This window comes from Amblyomma mixtum, unplaced genomic scaffold, assembly GCF_055824585.1.
Source record: "Amblyomma mixtum isolate Tamu unplaced genomic scaffold, ASM5582458v1 scaffold_66, whole genome shotgun sequence".
Lineage (NCBI taxonomy): Eukaryota > Metazoa > Arthropoda > Arachnida > Ixodida > Ixodidae > Amblyomma > Amblyomma mixtum.
This window is the reverse complement of record NW_028317763.1, coordinates 44,857-63,664: the sequence shown is the minus strand read 5'-3', so window position 1 is coordinate 63,664 and position 18,808 is coordinate 44,857. Positions and strand designations below refer to the sequence as shown.

At 53.3% G+C, this 18,808-nt stretch overlaps 1 protein-coding gene across 1 annotated transcript in view; it reads right to left on the bottom strand.

Annotated features, from left to right (window-relative positions):
* Positions 1-18,430, bottom strand: part of LOC149324341 (uncharacterized) — a 34,176-nt gene extending 15,746 nt beyond the window's left edge. Inside the window, exon 1 of the mRNA XM_089565613.1 lies at positions 16,915-18,430. Within this exon, the coding sequence (XP_089421739.1) occupies positions 16,915-18,165 (1,251 nt within the window). The 5' untranslated portion in view covers positions 18,166-18,430. The remainder of the gene's footprint in view (positions 1-16,914) is intronic.
* Between the last annotated feature and the right edge of the window lie 378 nt (positions 18,431-18,808).

The window sequence follows — 18,808 nt, the reverse complement described above, 5'->3', positions numbered from 1 at the left end:
CAAAGAAGGCACACACCACAACGCTGGGTCTGTTCCAGCGTTGTGGTGTGTGCCTTCTTTGTTCTTGTCTTGCGTCTATTTTCGCTGGTTCCTTTTATATGCAATATGAACCAACTAGCCCAGCAGTTTGCCCTCCATAATAGGGACGGACCGGACTTATTCGAACTACAAGAGACACAAACCAATAGCAAGCTACCTGGATATCAATCCTTTTCATCAGGGGGTGAAACGCTTGGAGTCACGACTCTTGTCAAACGAAATATTACGGTTATCCACCACAATACTCCAGTCACAAATGTCACACACGTGCTAGTTGAATTAATTCCGCCTAGGAAACCCGACCCCAGTCTCTTTGTGCTGAATGTCTATAGCAAACCCAAGTTACGAAAAGCAAGCTTTGGCCCGCTCTTTCAGGCGACCCTAAAACTTCCAGGCAATCACCCTGTCATTTTCACGGGAAACTTTAATGCCCAACACCCGACTTGGGGGTACGCACAGGAGGACATTAAAGGTCGAAAATTCTGATTCACCGCACTATAGTGTGGGTTGACTCTTCTTACAGACCCTGTAGTCCCCACCCACTGCGGTAACAGTGTTTCCAGGGATACGTCTCCCGATAAGACTTTTTCTAAACATTCAGGCACTCTAGCATGGATTAGGAACACTCAAATTTAGGAACACTCAACAAAATTTTGGCAGCGATCACTACATATTGGAAATAGTGGCCTCAACTGGCCCCAAACGTCGCAGCGCTCGAGCCCCCACCCTTGCCGATTGGGACATGTTCCGCTCTAAAAGAGCCGCCCGATAAGCTGATACCCCCGAAATACTAGACATAGATGTCTGGGCACAGGATCTTTGTAAAGATGCCAAGGCAGCCACCCGTACGTTAGAGCAGGCTGACCACCCGGAGATTGCGGATAGCCAGCTTCTTCACCTATGGGAGGCAAAGGGAGGGCTCCAGAAACGACTCAAACGACAGCGGTGGAACCGCAATCTGCGCAGAAGAATAGCTAGGCTAAACAAGGAGATCGAGGATAATGCAGCTAAATTACTCAGCAAAACTGGGAGGACGTATGCAACCACATGGATCGCAACATGGGAGTTTCTAAGACTTGGAACTTGCTCCGTCATCTACTTGACCCTACATGTATCAGAACCACACAGAGGCAGAACCTGCAAAAGCTTGTGCATGCATACGCGGGCACACCAGAGGACCTTTTCCTTGAACTTAAAGACTGATATATTCGCAATGCTTCTATCCAAGCTTTCCCAGATTATGCTGGTTCGAAAAACGCACAGCTCGACTCCCCCATTACTGTGGATGAGGTTAGGGCAGAGAATGCCAGGCTAAACTGCAAATCCGCCTCTGGCCCAGTTGCAGTATCCATCAAGATCCTCCTCAACATGGATGAAGAGTCGCTGCAATCACTAACTGAGTATATGCAGAAATGCTGGTCGGAGGGCTCAATCCCACAAATATGCAAAACGGCAGAGATCATTCTCATTCCAAAACCAGGGAAGGCACACAGCCTTGAGAACCTCAGGCCAGTTTCGCTCACTTCTTGTGTAGGTAAGCTCATGAGCACGTAGATCATACCCGCCTCAACCGGTTTATGGAGGAGAACGAGCTGCACCCCTCCACCATGATTGGATTTGGAGCAAACCTTTCTACGCAGGATATAGTGCTTCAGCTGAAACATCATATTATCGAGGTGAAAATGCGGAACACCAGAATAATTCTTGCACTCGACCTGGAAAAGGCCTCTGACAATGTCAGACATGATGCGATCTTAGAGAACCTTCATGAACTCGGGGTGGGAGCTCGCACCTTCAACTATATCTGCGGCTTTCTGTCAGGGAGAAAGGCGCATTTTCAAGTAAGAGGTCTCCACTCGCATGACTTCCCCCTCGGCAACAAGGGCACCCCGCAGGGATCAGTCCTGTCACCCTTTCTCTTCAATGTAGCAATGCTGAAACTTCCACACCAATTAGCGCAGACCCCGCAACTCCCCCACAGCCTCTATGCTGACGATATCACCTTATGGACCGCCGAGGGCAGTGATGCCGAAATCGAGGAGAGACTCCAGCGTGCCATAGATATCGTGGGGAACTATGTACACCCCAGGGGGGTGCGGTGCTCTCCAGCCAAATCTGAATTTCTCATATTCCGCAAAATCAGATCCCCTGCGCAACCCCCACGGGTCATCGAACTCAGTATTTGTGGAGTCCTCATTCCTCGAGTACCCAAAATTAAAATCTTGGGCCTAATTCTACAAGAACACGGCTTCAATGATGACGTAATTCAGAAGCTTCAGGGAACCTCGCAGCAAATTATGCGACTCATTCGCCGAATTAGTAACCGCCACTCGTGCTTGAGGGAAAGCTATACTCTCCGTTTAGTACAAGTCTTTGTGATCCGCCGCATAGCTTACATATGCCCTTACATACATCTCAAGTCAGCTGAAAAAGAAAAAGTGGAGGCCATAATCAGAAAATGCGTCAAACAGGCAGTTGGGCTACCCATGCACGCACCGACTGAGAAAGCTTTAGGTCTCGGTCTTTATAACACCCTAAGTGAGATTATTGAAGCGGTAACCGTCTCGCAGTACGAACGACTATCGGCCACACCAACTGGCAGACACATTCTGTCCACACTAGGCGTAACATACGAACGACAAGGCGGACCAACAACTGTCCTTCAAACACATATACGCCAGCTTCTGGTCATTCCTCCACTACCTCGGAACATGCACCCAGATTTCCACGCTGAACGCCGTGCAGACAGAGCCAAATCATTAGGCAAACGCTTTGTTGATGATGCCTCTGCGGTATATGTAGATGCAGCAGATTATTCGGCTGACAAGATGGTAGCTGTGGTCACTACAGAACGTGGAACACTCATAACGGGTTGCACTATACGCACTAAGCACACACATTTTGGAGAAGAAACAGTCATTGCTCTAGCCATTGCAGGATCCTCGGCATAAACCATTGTCAGCGACTCAAAATTGGCGATACGTAACTACACGTTTGGAAGAATCTCCCCACAGCCGCACGGATTCTGCACGCCGCATTCGCCTTATCTGGACACCTGCTCATGCCTCCCTTGCTGGTAATGAGGCGGCTCATAACCAAGCTCGAGAACTATCCCACCGAGCTGGGTCGTGCAGCCCACCCACCCTATACTCCGGCAAGGACAGGGTGTTTTCTTAAAGAGAAATCCTGCAGCAATACAGGCTTGCAAGACTCAGATTCCCCCCAGCAGATAAAACGCTCTCCAAGCAACAGGCCAAAGCCTGGCGTAAACTTCAAACTAACACCTACCCAAATCCCCAATTGTGTACTTCTATTCGGAAGGACTCTACTCAGACAAATGCAAAAATTGTGATAGCAAAGCCCATCTAATAATATGATCTGGAACTACCCTCAGTCCCTACCCGAGAGTCAGTTCATTACCGACTCTGCTCATTGGGAGGCTCTATTGCTCAGCCCCCACCCGGGGACACAGATCAAGCTCCTTCAGCTGGCTGAAGACGCCGCCGCTGCCCAAGGGATAGTGGCCGCCGTTTAAGCGGGGGGCGACTTCGGGTCGCTCCTCTCCATCCGCTGGAAATAAAGTTTCACCACCACCACCTCGCTCCGACGCCCTCTGGCGAGGTGAGCGCAAGGAACCGCGTTAGTACTGAGCAGCAGGCTCAATGATAGCCCTGCTCAGGGCGTCACTTCTGTGAGCGCCATCTGTTTCCCTCAGCGGACCTGAGATTACTAAGACAAAAGCCTTTAATAGCTCATGCTCGCGGTGTCCGTGCGTGCGTTGGAATCATGCCAAGAGTGACCTCTCCTCCGCGCAGCGGCACAACCTCCTCCGTAATTTCCTTTCCTCAAATTCGTTTTCATCACTGCCCCTCTTTACTCTTTCACTCCCACTTCCTCCCTTCCCCTCAAACGGATGACGGGTGACCACCGAGGTATGCGAGGCAGTTACTGCGTAATTTCCTTTCCTCAAATAGAATTTTCATTTTCATCACTACGAACCCTCTTTCTTTTTCTTCTTTCACACCCACTTCCTCCATTCCTGTACGGTGCGGTTCGGGTGTCCACCGCGACGGTTGCTAGGCAACGGCTTATACGGCCGCATCAACAACAAAACAGCGCGATTCAGGCATCCACTGACCCAGGGAGCCAGTTCGGGCACTTTCTTTCCTTAAAAAGATCGGAGTGTAAAACGTGAACGCCAACGCCATTGAGCACAATGAACGCCGAACGAGCAACGGCGACGGCGACGCCGCGAAAGAGGCACCAAAGAGCTGCGCTCTCAAACACTGCCATCAAAATGTCTGCCTCTCCCGCAGCTGTATGCTAGCTGTACCCCAGGGCACCGGCTGGACCAAGGAAAGCCGCTATACTGAATGCCCTACAAATTGCAGGCCAAAACCCAATCCTAATTGTGGGCGACTTCAACGCTCAACATGTGCAATGGGGACACGTAACAATATCTAAGAAAGGCACGGCGCTAATTGATTTTATCCAGCAAAGAGGACTAACACAATACACGGATCCCATGCAACCTACCAGGATAGGCAACAGCGTGACCAGGGACATGTGGCCGGACCTCACGATAGGCAAAAATCTCCCAGTCTTAAGCTGGAGCAGCACCAGACAAAATCTGGGAAGCGACCATTATATCACAGCATCTAAAATCCCTATTGGCTATCTCAAACCCCAACCCAGAAAAAACAAAATCACCGACTGGGACAAACTTAGGACGATCCGCGAACAAAATCAAGAACCAATCACAGACTTACAACAGTGGACACAAACCTTCCTATCAGATGTGGGAAAGGCCACTAATGAACTAGTACATGACCTAGGCGCAAATAGGATTTACAGCCGACTTACACACATGTGGGAGGCAAGGCAAAGCCTAGAAAAAAAATGGCTTAAACAAAAATACAACAAAAAGCTTAGAAACAGGATACTCACACTCACGGAGGAAAGTCAACACCACTCCGCAGAAATCGCAAGACAGCAATGAAACAATATCTCCGAAACTGTAAATGGCAATCTAGGCACGAGAGAGACGTGGAATCTTCTGCGGCATCTCCTTGATCCGGAATCCAACAAAGCTACGACTCAAAGTGAAATCACCAAAATTTCAAACATGGACCCAGGCACGGATCAGGATATTATAAACACGCCGCAGCAGAAATACTTCTGCACAACCCGAGAAACGCAGTGCCTACCCGATTATAAAGGACAACCTAACCCCATCCTGGAGGCTGTCATAACAATGGCGGAAATAAGTGCTGCCCTCCATAACATACGCACGACATCCGCCCCGGGAGAAGACGGCATTAACAATAAGACACTCAGAAACCTAGACGACGCTTCCATCACAGCCCTCACGGACTTTGCGAACGAGTGTTGGAGGGAGGGAAAACTACCAGCGGCTTGGAAACATGCCATCGTTAAATTCATCCCAAAACCGGGCAAAAAGCTCGCGCTCAAAAACCTCAGACCTATTTCGCTTACTTCTTGCATAGGAAAACTAATAGAACACGTCATACTAGACAGACTCCAGTCTCACATGCACAAAGAAAATTTATATCCACACACTATGGTTGGCTTTAGACCACATTTATCAACACAGCACACGATGCTCAGACTAGCAAACGAAGTTCTATCTTAGGAGCAAGAAAGGAGCACCAGGGCAATCCTAGCTCTCGATTTAACGAAAGCGTTTGATAACGTCAAACACAAAGCAATCCAAGAATCTCTTTCAGCGCTGAATGTAGGCGAAAGAGCGTTTAACTGCATCAAGGACTTTCTCTCCGATAGAACGGCTAAAATTCAAATTGGCACCATCAAATTCGACACCATCAGTTTAGAAGACAGAGGAACGCCGCAAGGATTGGTCCTCTCCCCCTTCTTATTCAATATAATCCTCATCAAAATGGCACATGCACTCGCAAAAATCCCAGACCTAGAACCCTCTTTGTACACGGACGATATCACCCTTTGGACCACCAAGGGGAGTATCGCCACGATACAAGATACGCTACAACAAGCGGCAGATGTAGTAGTAGAGGAGGCACAAGCCGCGGGACTCGCGTGTTCCCCCCAAAAATCTGCAGTCCTCATCCTACACCCAGAACGTCAAAGAAAGAACAAAGCCCCTGATATCAAAATCTACGCGGAAGGGGAAGCCATCCCAGAAGTGGAAACACTAGGAATCTTGGGAATGCTGACACAGTAAAAAAAAAAAGACATACTAATTAAGAAGCTGAGAAACACTGTCATCCAAATCTCCTTCCTCATCAGACGCATCGCCAATAGGCGAGGAGGAGTTAAAGAAGCCGAGACCAGGAAACTAATACAAGCCATTGTTCTTAGCAGAGTCATCTACTCTACACCATACGTCACCCTCACAGTCGGAGAAAGAGACAACCTGGATTCTCTAATTAGGCAGTCGTACAAAATTGCGCTCAACCTCCCTCGTCATAATCCAAATCAAAAACTACTACAGTTAGGAATTCCTAACACCTTAGCGGAAATGATGGAACCACACCTCACCGCACAATATGAAAGACTATCAGGCGCTGAAACAGGATGTTTCATCCTAAAGAAAGCAGGAATACAATATGAAGGAATCTGTACACACGCCTTGCCAATTCCAAGACACGTGCACGAACACTTAACAGTCCTCTGCCTAAAAACATGCATCCACACTACGATACGGACAGAAGAAAGGATAGGGCACAAAAACTTCATGAAAGATTTTCAGTTAAGAAAGACACGGCGCACGTGGACGTGACAGAACATGCGGACAGAGACGCCTTTTCACTGGCAGTTGATCATCGAGGTTCTCCCATTGCATCGACGACAATCGATAAAACAAAATTTCCGCAGGAGGCCGAAGAAGCTGCCATAGCTTTAGACATTACCTCCACCACTGCCAAATACATCATCTGCGACTCTAAAACAGCAATTCGAAATTTTGCTAAAGGAAGGGCCCACTCCGCAGCCATAAACATCTTACGAAAAATCTCCAATACCCGCCAGATCACATTGATCTGGGTCCCCTCCCATTCGGACCATCCTGGAAACAAGGCGGCGCACCAATTTGCCCGACGGTTCGTGGTTAACCGGGAGGTGCGCTACCCCGAGCTCAGGTCGGCCAAGGAGTGAGTGACAACCTACAAAGAAATTACTACCCACTTAAAGAAAGAAAGACAAATCTTCCCAGAACCACATAAATCTCTGAGTAAAACACAACAAGTCAGCTGGCGGCAGCTCCAAACAAACACTTTCTTAAATCCGTACATGTACTCCATATAGTTCCCGGAGCAGTACAGCCCCGTCTGTTCTCTCTGTGGGCACCAAAAGGCAGACACACCGCACATCCTATACTCATGCACTCAAGACAAACCATCGCACAGTCTGCAGCTCTCTACCCAATCTCAGTGGGAGGCCGCGCTGCTCAACTCGGACCCGGAGGTTCAACTTCAAATCACAGAGCGAGCCGCAGAGGTCGCCGAACGACATCGTCGGTCGGCCACCTGGCGTCCGGCCTAGAAGAGGAGCCCACCGCGGGGAGGGGAACATCACACCCATCCGCCATCATCACTCATCATTACCATCATCATCATCATCCGCCATCATCACCTCCTCCTCTCCCGCAGCCGAGCGTAGAGTAAGCATGAAATGTTTTCTGGCATAACACATTGGTTGTAGATGGTACTATCTTGAGATGGGTCTAGTGTTCAACACACCACACCACAGCATACCGCATCACACATACTGTGCACTGATTCATGTGGACGCAATCGTTTACTCATTCCCTGCGGAATCTCCTCTGCCCCGCGTCGTCAGCTGTATCCGGTTTCTGTTTGCCTTTGATCTTTGTAATCGTTGTGTTGACAACAGGGGCGAGCAGTCTTTTGCTGTGGCGTATCACTCGCAAAGCGATCGCTTTCAGCAAGACGTTTCCTACCTGTCCTTTCATCAGGCAGCATTGCTCGGCTTAAGCAAGCAACTGTGACGGTGGTGGTATTGGAATGCAGGAACATACAGAAGCATACGCGGACACGATGAGACGCAGGCCTGACAAGAATGTATATGCAGCGCGTCTGAAGGCCAAGCGGCCGGCCTTTTACATGCGTGAGTGTGCGACCGAAGCAGTTTTTCAGCCAAAAGCCCTTTCGCCCTGGAGCTCCCCTCTTCCTCTCGTCTTGTCTCGTTAAATCTCGTACGGTGCCCGGATGTTCTCGTTTCAGTGCCCGGATGTTGGCTCTCGGTCTCGGCGTGACGTCACCACACTGCCGACAACGGGAGCTAAAAGCATTTCATGCTTAAAAAAATATCTGCCTTTCCCGTAACCGAGAGTAGAGTAAGCATGAAATGTTTACGGGCATAACACATTGGTTGTAGATGGCACTAGTCAAAATCTTGAAATAGGTCTAGTGTTCAACACACCACACCACACCACACCACACTCTTCTTGTTGCGTCGAAGCGATCGCCTGCAATAGTGCAGGCTTAGGTAGGCAGCCGCGAACCGTGGCGGCCTTGTCGCTTTCGGGAGCGGCCGCATAATCATGGCGTTGTCGGCAGGAGCGAGCAGTCTTCTGCTGTGGCGTATCACTCGCAAAGCTATCGCTTTCCGCAAGACGCTTCCTACCTCTCCTTTCATCAGGCTCCATTGCTCGGCTTAAGCAGCTGTGACGGTGGCGGCATTGAAATGCAGGACGATCCAGAAGCGTACGCGGGCACGGCGAGACGCAGGCCTGACAAGAATGTAATTTCAGCGCGTTCGAATAATCCGCGAGCGTGTATACATCTGCCTGCCAAACTGGGAGACGTCATGAGCTGAAGGCCCAGCGGCCGGTCTTTTACATGCGTGAGTGTGGTATCGCGCCGACATCCTTGGGGACGGCGCGGAAGCAGTTTTTCAGCCCAAAGCCTTTCTCGCCCTGGAGCTCACCCCTCACTCTAAGCGGCCCTCTCTCAAAGCCCCTAACAGATCACGTATGGGCCTCGTTAAATCTCGTACGGGGCCCGGATGTTGTCGTTTCAGCTCCCGGATGTGTGGAATTTAGTGCCCGAATGAGTGGAATTCAGTGCCCGGATGTTGGCTCTCGGTCTCGGCGTGACGTCACCACACTGCCGACAACGGGAGCTAAAAGCATTTCATGCTTAAAAACAGTTTCTTGCGGACGGCTCTCGCCGCCGCGCGTCGTAAAACGCGGGAGCAGGAACCCCTGTAGAGCGACTTGCCTTTTGTGTGTGGCTGCCCCTCTCGCACCGCTCGCCGGCGCGGTACGCGGGGGAATTGCCGTCGGTTGTTCTAGGCTGTCCGCGTCGCTTCTACGCGATTTGATGGCGTGGGCGTAGACTTGCGTGCGCTAAGAGATGCCCTCCACATCTTCTCTAGCGCGATGGCGGCGGCGCCACGGCAGAAAGTTTCAGATGCTCCTCGGAGCCACTCCCGGCCTTTGACCAATGAGGACGCGCGCCCAGCGCGAGAATGAGAACGCGACTGCACAGCCGACACTGTGTGTATGCACCCCTGCCTTGGCGCTAAGAACAGACAGACGTGGAGCGAGCCTATATAAGAAGGGCGTTGCCCGCCCGACCCGCCCGAGAGGAGGTGGTGACGAATCGCGGCTTCGGCCGCTTATCTATTTTTTTTTCAGCCAGCGTCCGCTTCGGCGGACGCTGTTCTTGCTGCGACGCGCGTCTTTTCTTTCCTTTTTCTTTTTCCTCTTGTCTTTTATCTCTCCTCTATCTGCACGTGGATTTTATATTCCGCTCCCTACCTCTACCTACGTAAATGCGATGAGAATGCCTTAGAAGTAGTTCTCCGCAAGATTTATAAGAGAACGCTCGACCTCCCCATAACGACGTCCAACAAGCGTCTCCTCGGTCTGGGGATGACCAACACCTTTGGGGAGTTACGAGAAGCTCATCTTAACAATCAATACTTGCGCCTAAGCAAAACACCTGCGGGGAGCCGCCTTCTGACCCGCTTACATATATCCTACGCAACACATACAGAAGAACGGGTCCACATCCCTGAAGCCTGGCGCTTTGCACTCCAGGTGCGACCCCTTCCGAAGAACATGACTGCAAACACCCATGATGGTCGCCTTCTCGCGCGGGCGGAGGCTATTTCTCAACAATATGGCCATAAGCCAGGTGTCTTCTATGTGGATGCGGCCGGCCCACACCATGGGGGTTGGTACACGGCGGCCGTCATCCACCAAAACACTACAGTTCAGGGCCTTACTTTCCGTGCCCCAAACATTACATTTGCGGAAGAGATCGCCATTGCACTGGCCGCCGCAGATCCAGAGTCCAGAGTCATTATTACGGACTCCAGGGGCGCCTGCCGCAATATTGAGCAAGGGTATATTCCAGACCGTGCTTTCAAAATTCTCCACGCATGCGAATACACAGAGTTTCCGACCCATCGTACCATCGTGTGGGCTCCGGCTCATGCGGGTCTTGAGGGGAACGAGGCAGCCGACGCTGCCGCCCGCGCGCTTACTCGCCGGGCGTCGCCTCATCCGCAGCCTGATCCGGAATTCAATTTCAATCCGGCCATCACCTTTAAAGAGATCACCTCTCTATCAAAATTTTCATGGTCTCTATCCCCCTCCCTGTAAAGGCCTCACCAGGGTGGAGAAGCGCTGGCTTCTCCGCCTCTCTACCAATACTGTACTGTGCCCGGCAGTACTTAAGCACTTCAATTCTTCTTTCTTCGGCGCGTGGCCACACTGTGAGGAGGAGTTTTCGGACACCTACCACATGGTGTGGGCATGCCCTTCCAATCCTGCCTACCCACCCCACCTCCACCCCACTCGAGAGGACTGGGAAGCTTCCCTGCGCGGCTGCTCCGAACTCCATGCCCAACAGGCATTGGTAGCTAGAGCCCGGGCCGCTGCGGAAGCTACAGGGATCCCGGACTAGGGATCCCTCCTAGTGTTTGTAAGGGGCGGGCCCTTCCGGCTCGCCCATCGACCTCTCACTGTAAATAGGAATAAACGTTTTCCTCCTTATACATGGAGTCCTGCCTGCAAGCAGCGGCGACCCTAGTCGACGACTACGCGGCCTACTGCGGACTCCAGTGCGCCCCAGCTAAATCAGAATTTGTGCACTTACGTCCCTCCCCTCGGGACACAACACCGCTTCGCATCAGTCTCCCCTCGGGACCGATACGGGAGGCCAAGGAGATCCGCGTCCTTGGCCTCTTCATAAACCACCAACGCAGAGTCGACACCACCCTAGCCAAACTTCGCACGGTGGGAGGCCAGGTAGACCGCATGGTCCGCCGGGTCTCCAACAAGCGGGGCGGATTACGAAGCAAAGATGCACTGCGGCTTGCCCATGCTTTCGTAGCGAGTAGAATCCTCTACTCAACCCCCTACTTGCACCTGCGCAAACACGATGATGACCAACTGGAGGTCATCCTGCGGAAAGTCATCAAGCGGGCTCTCGATCTCCCGGTCACCACGTCCAACCAGAGGCTTCTGGCTTTGGGCGTGGTGAACACATTTCGGGAGCTTCGAGAAGCCCACTCAGTCAACCAATACACGCGTCTTGCACAGACCACGTCCGGTCGCCGCCTCTTGGATCGGCTACACATCAAACGTAACTACCACATTGAGGAAAGGGAGAGAGTGCCAGAACCCTGGAGACGCGCCCTCCGGGTCCGACCCCTTCCCCGCAACATGTCCAGAGAAGACCATAGCGGTCGTCGCCAGGCGCGCGCGGAAGCGTTGGCGCGATACTATGGTAACCAAGAACACGTGTATTACGTAGACGTTGCCGGCCCACACCACGCGGGGTGGTACACGGCCGCAGTCGTAGACAACACAAACACAGTTAACGGGCTCACTTCCAAAGCCTACAACGCAACACACCAGGAGGAGATTGCCATTGCTCTGGCTCTAACGAATCCCAAGTCAGAACACATCATCACCGATTCGCGAGGGGCCTGTCGGAACTAAGAGTTGGGCTGGGCTCCCCCGCTTGCCTGGCGCATACTGGAATATACCTGTCGATGCGAAGATCCAAATCCACGCAACCTGATTTGGGCCCCCGATCACCAGCGACTCCAGGGAAACGAACAGCCCGATCAGGCCGCCCGCGCACTCTCTCCCCGTGCTATCTCCCTGTCCTTGGAAGGGTACTCCCAATCAGACAATCTGGCCCTTACATTCAAACAAATCACCGATTACTACAAGGAGGAGCACCGGCGCTACCCGGCCCCTTGTAAGGGTCTGGATCGCGCTGACGAGCGCCTCCTCATCAAAATTCTTACTAACACTGTGCTGTGCCCGGCGGTGGTTAAACATTTCAATACATCATTTGATGGCGCGTGCCAGTCCTGTGGGGAGGTGGCTGACACCTTCCACATGGTTTGGGCGTGTCAATCAAACCCATCTATCCCCCCCAACCCCAACCCCACCAGAGAGGACTGGGAGGCGGCCCTGCTGGGCTGTCAAGACCTAAAGAGCCAAAAGGCTTTGGTTCAACGGACGCGGGCTGCGCTACTTGCCAATGGGGCACCGGAATAGGGGCTCCACCCAGTATTGTTGTAAGGGGAAAGGGCCAATAGGGTCCTACCTAAATCACCTTTCTGTAAAGAACTTAATTTCCATAAATGTTTTTCACCACCACCACCGCTTGGTGGTGGGGGTGAAAACATTTATTACGAATGAGCAGGAGGTATGTTTGGATCAGCCCGTAAGGGACCGATCCTTACAAACACTAGGTGGAGGTCCCTAGTATGGGACCTCAGTGGCGGTTGCCGCCGCCCGGGCGCGCCCGACTAAGGCTTGTTGGGCCTGTAAGTCGTGGCAGCCGAGCAGGGTCGCCTCCCAGTCCTCCCGGGTTGGGTTGGGGATGGGGGGAATAGCGGGGTTGGAGGGACAGGCCCACACCATGTGATAAGTGTCAGAAGACACTGCACTACAGCGGGGGCAACTGCCGCTAAAAGAGGGGTCAAAATGTTTTAGCGCTGCCGGGCACAGCAATGTATTGGTGAAAAGGCGGAGAAGGAGCCGCTCATCCGCCTCCTTCAGGCCTTTACATGGGCTAGGGTAAAGGCGATGACAATTTTGATAATATGTTATATCTTTGAATGTATAGACCGGGTTAAAATCGGGTTCCTGATCGGACGGGGAGGAGAAAACAGCCCGGTGAGAGAGCGTGCGGGCGGCTGCGTCTGCTGCCTCGTTTCCTGCCAACCCCTGATGAGCAGGGGCCCATATGAGGTAACGGTGTGCGGGGTCCGTATCCCGTATGCAATTTTGGTATATTCGATAGGCTAGGAAGGGAGTGCAGCCTTTTTCGACGTTCCGACAGGCCCCTCGCGAGTCGGTGATTATGTATTTTGAATTGGAATGTGAGGCCGCGAGAGCAATCGCGACCTCTTCTGCTTGTGTTGCACTGCGGGCGCTGAAAGTTAGGCCGTTAACTGTGTTGTTGTTGTGAACTACCGCGGCCGTGTACCATCCCCCGTGGTGATGGCCGGAGGTGTCCACGTAGTATACACCTGTTTTGTTGCCACAATATCGGGCTAGCGCTTCCGCTCGTGCCAGGCGCCGACCATTATGGTCTTCATGTGACATGTTTGCTGGAAGAGGCCGCACGTGGAGGGCACGTCTCCACAGTTCCGGGATGCGAAACCTGTCTTCCATTGGAGGGGTGTGTTGGATATGGAGTCGAGCAAGAAGGCGGCGACCCGACTCCGTTAGCGACAAGCGCGTGTACTGGTTTGTAAGGTGCGCCTCCCGGAGTTCGCGGAAAGTATTCACCACCCCAAGAGCCATAAGCCGGCTGTTTGAAGTAGTGATGGGGAGGTCAAGGGCACGTTTAACAATTTTGCGAAGGATGACCTCAAGGGCGTCCTCCTCTTGTTTCCGTAGGTGGAGATAAGGAGTCGAATAGAGGATTCGACTAGTTACGAAGGCGTTTGCCAGCCGCAAGGCATCCTTACTTCGTAACCCTCCGCGTTTGTTGGAAACCCGGCGGACCATGCGGCCCACCTGGTTCCCCACCTTACGGAGTTTGGCCAATGTAGTGTCTGGCCGCCTGTGTTTGTAGATGTAGAGTCCGAGTACCCGTATCTCATCACTTTCGCGTATGGGACCACTATCAAGAGAGATAGATATTTTAGTTGTGCACTTCTGTGAGGGGCGGAGGTGCACAAATTCCGATTTTTGAGGGGAACATTGAAGAACGCAGCGGCGGGCGTAGCGGTCTACTATCGTCGCCGCTGTTTGCAGGCTGGTTTCAATGTCTCCTGTGCTGCCCTGCGTGGCCCACAGGGTGATGTCATCGGCGTACAGGGCATGCTGCACGCCGGCGACACCACTCAGCTGGGCCGGCAGGTGCATCATGGCCAGATTGAAGAGCAGCGGGGAAAGTACCGCGCCTTGAGGGGCTCCCCGCGTGCCGAGTATGTAAGGACCATGGTCTCTATCTTGAATTCGAATGTAGGATTGACGATCTATTAAAAATTGGCTTATGTATTGGAATGTATTGAGGCCACAGTCGTGTGACTTAGGTTAGTGAGTATGATCTCATGTGTTACATTGTCAAATGCCCCTTTAAGATCCAAGGCGAGTACTACCCGGTCATTATGGGGGCATTCGAGGGGGTCAAGGACTTCCCGATTGAGTTGCAAGAGGACATCCTGTGCGGATCTGTGTGGGCGGAATCCGATCATGGTGCTCGCAAAGACTTGTTTGTTTTCAAGATATGTAGATAACCGATCCCGCACCATCGTCTCCATTAGTTTGCCCACACATGAGGTGAGAGAGATGGGGCGGAGGTTATCTATGTCAATTGGTTTGCCAGCTTTAGGAATAAAAGTGACCAAAGCCGTTTTCCATTCGATTGGCAGGGGGGTGTCCCCGCGCCAAATCGCATTGACGTATTCCAGGAGGGACTGGTATGCCAAGTCGGGCAGGTTCGTCAAAAGCTTGACGGTGACCGTATCCCGTCCTGGCGCAGTGACCCGTTTCATTTTGGCGAGAGCCGCCCGCAGATCATGGAGCTGGAAAGGTTGATCCAGCTCCTTGTTCTCTCCGCCTGCATAAGAGTACGCAGATCCACGGGGGTCTTGGGCTGTACACAGATACTGGTCCCGAAGTTTCTGTGCCAGTTGAGTCGTGTTGCCAGAAAAAGCATGCAGAGCTCGGTGCAAATGTTTTTGTGTTTCGGTTCGTGTTTGTGTTGGGTCGATTAGGGCTCGAAAGAGACGCCACGTGTTTCGGCTGGACATTTGTCGCGCGGCCGTGTTGCATCTATCTACCCAGTTGGAGTCGGCGAGTTGGGCCGCGTACTCTGCCGCTTTCTGGGTAAGCTCGGCAATTCGAGCTTCAAGCTTTCTATTGTGTTTCTGGCGTCGCCAACGGCGGACGAGGCTGCGACGGGCTTCCCAGAGGTGTAGAAGGTGGTTATCCACGTCCGTGACCGCCTCTGAGAGCTGGATGTGTGTTTCATGCGAGGAAAGGTGTGCCAGCAGCTGTTGGGACCATGCTGTGTAGCCTTGCGCGGAAATGGGTGTATTATCAATGGAGTTAAAATTTTGCCTGAATTTCGTCCAATCTGGGATATGGGCTTGTGTTCTGGGACGCTTGAGGGGGCGTGTGCGTAGTGTAGTGTTAATGATGCAGTGGTCGCTACCGAGGGTCTCCTCGGTGTTGAGCCAGTCTGCGTGTCGTATGTTGCGAGTGAAGGTTAAGTCCGGACACGTATCCCGTGTCACGGAATTTCCTAGCCGGGTTGGGTGGACAGGGTCCGTGTCGAGGCTGAGGCCCAACGTGGACGCAAGCTCCGCCAGCTTACGCCCGCGCGACTCCTCCTTGCGATACCCCCACTGCTGACTGGGAGCGTTAAAGTCGCCCACAATCAGCAGGGGATCGCGGCCCGCTACTCTTAGCGCGCGGCTAAAGAGGTCCGCAAAAGTCACTCGCTTTAGTTTGGGAGAGCAGTATACGTTGAGTATATGCAACGGTGGGTCCCTGCGGCGGACTGGTAGGAGGGTCACCATTACATAAGAGTACTCTAGTTGGAGGTCGAGATCCACTAGGTTGGCTGTGCAGTCTTTGTGAACGAGAAGACAAGACGCGGGATCCTGTTGGAACGTCGTGTAATTTGAAATTGTGGCGCCCAGGCCTGGCTCTTGGAGGGCAACCACGGCTGGTAAGGACTCGAAAGTTTCAAGGTAGAGGCGGAAATTGGCCCGCTTAGTGCGGTCCTTAAAGCCCCTACAGTTCCACTGTGTTATTGAAGTTGACATGGCCGAATTGGATATGGCGGAACTCCTTAGATTAAGGTGTCTCGCCATGATTTAAAATTCTTGGGGGGAGGAGGAGGGATTGGCTGCCTCAGAGCCAGCTACTTGCACCATCAAGGGGGTGATGACGGAAGGAGCGGGGCAGCTGTCCTCATTGTCCGAATCAATAATCAGACGGTTGAATTTTGAAGGGCGGGATACGTCCTTAATGGGTCCCGTCCGACGGAGGAGGCGGGGGTTGTCCGAGATGTGTTTTGAGACCACCGCGGGGACGGCAGATTTGACCTTTGTCAAGATCTGGTCCATGGCAGTCTCGATCATATATCGCAATTTAGAGGTTAAGCGCTCCTCCATCGTAGAGATGGCTGTCACGAAGGCAGGCGAGATCTCCGCGTCGCTCTCCATTGCGTCCGAGTTCTGCGGGCTCGGTGCGGCGGACGCCAATTTTGACTCTAAATTTTGAATTTTGTTGAGCAAAAGCTCATTCTGTGCCCGGAGCACGTCTATCTGTTTTTTGTACTCCGCGTCGAGTGCGGAGACGGTTACGGGGGAGGGTGAGGGATGGGAGGAAGAGGAGGCGATCTCAGCCCTGCTGCTCACCTGTTTGTCGTGATGAGGCGCTGATGCTCGGGCGTCGGCAGCGCCAATTGTCTTGAGGGCCGGGAAGTTGCCAGTGTCTCTGCCGCTGGGCGGTGGAGGCGCCGTCTTCTTCCCGGGCGCTGGCTTCACCGACGGTGAAGAAGGTGACGATGTCTTGTGGTCGGTGCCGTGAGCCCCACGCGGCGTTCCGCCACCGGCACCTGGTTTTGAATGACTTGGCTGCTTGCCAGGTCTCTGGTTTTTTGGCACCTCTGGCCGTTTAGCCTTGGGGCCATACACCTTGAGCTGCCGGAATTTTCCCGTGCAGTCGCGGGAGTTGGTAGCGTGGGCTTGCCCACAGACTGCACAGGACAGAGTACATTCATGCGGCGCCTTGACTCCGTCGACGGTCGGCGCCGTTTGGCCACACAGGCCGCACTTTTCATCCGGGCAGGGGCAGGTGTCTGCTCGGTGGCCCACAGTGCCGCACCGCACGCAGGCCGGGATGGTTCTCTTGTACGCACGCACAAGGGTCACCTCAGAGTTGTAATGCACATATCGCGGCACCACTTTTCCCACGAAGGTGAGCGACGCGACGTCGGATTTGCCAAGCTTGCGGATATCGGCAAGCTCTCCAGCACGCCACTGGATCTTGTTTTGGAGGGACTCACTGGTCTCGTGCTTGGCCACGGTGATGACGCCGCGGCACACGTCTCCAGTGAGTTTCAACTGGCCGTACATAGAGAGCTGGCCCTTCGGTGATGTTAGTTGAAAATCCCGCAGAAGCTTGTCCGCGACGTGCGGCTCTTTGGTGCCTGCGACGATGAGGTTTTGCTCCCATGTGGGGAGCAGGCTGAGGGATGCTGCGGCCTTGGCGCCCAGGTAGGCCGCGAACGCTGCTCCCAGCTCGCCATGTTGGTAGACATCCCTCAGGGCGACGGTCACCCGGGGCTTCAGGATGATCACGATGTCTTCTGGATGAAGACGCGGCAGTGGCTTTGGTTTCCAAGAGGGTCCCGTCTTAGACTGGGCCCCTCCGTGAAGCGCTGCAGCGCGCGCAGCAGCGTTGTCCCGTGTTGAGCGGCCTGCCGATGTGGCGTCCGCTTTCTTGGAGGCGGCGTCCCGCTTGCGGGAGCGGCGTTCCACTAGTTTGAAGAGCCTCGGGTTCTCGATGGGCGCAGAATCCGGACTCTCAGGCGTTGGAGCTGAAGGAACCTCGGACCAGGCCATGGCGTCCGGGTCGTAGCCGCGTTGTACTTTTTGGGCAGTCATCTTGACACGGGTGGGCGACTCACTCACGGCCGAGCGTCGGCGTAGGCGTTAGGCCTAGCGCCGTCGCCACGAAACGCAAGTGAGGATGGGCCCTAAAATGCGTAAATGTTGCCCCACCTGTGTGTGAGTGGTGTCCACAGGTAGCTGTCGACCTCGAGAAGACAGACGCGGCTGCGTTGACGGGGTTCCGGCCGAGGAACCGTGGCTCCAGCCAAAAGTTGGCGGAGACGATGCGCTGTACGTCCACTCGCTCCGCGCGCTCACAGCGCCCCCCACCACCGCTTCGGCGGACGCGGTTGTTGCTGCGACGCGCGTCTTTTCTTTCCTTTTTCTCTTTCCTCTTGTCTTTTATCTCTCCTCTATCTGCACGTGGCAGCGGTGGTGGCTCAGCTGGAGGCAGTTGGCAGGCCCGTGCAAATTTTCTTTTCATCCTTCTCTCAGTCGCAACAACAACAACCGACCCGCCCGAGCCGCCGTTTAGGGCGAGCGCGGCTTCGGCCGCTTATCTGTTTTTTCAGCAGCGTCCGCTCCGGCGGAGGCAGTTATTGCTGCGACGCGCGTCTTATCTTTCATTTTTCTGTTTCCTCTGATCTTTTAACTCTCCTCTATCTGCACGTGGCCGCGGTGGTGGCTCGGCTCGAGC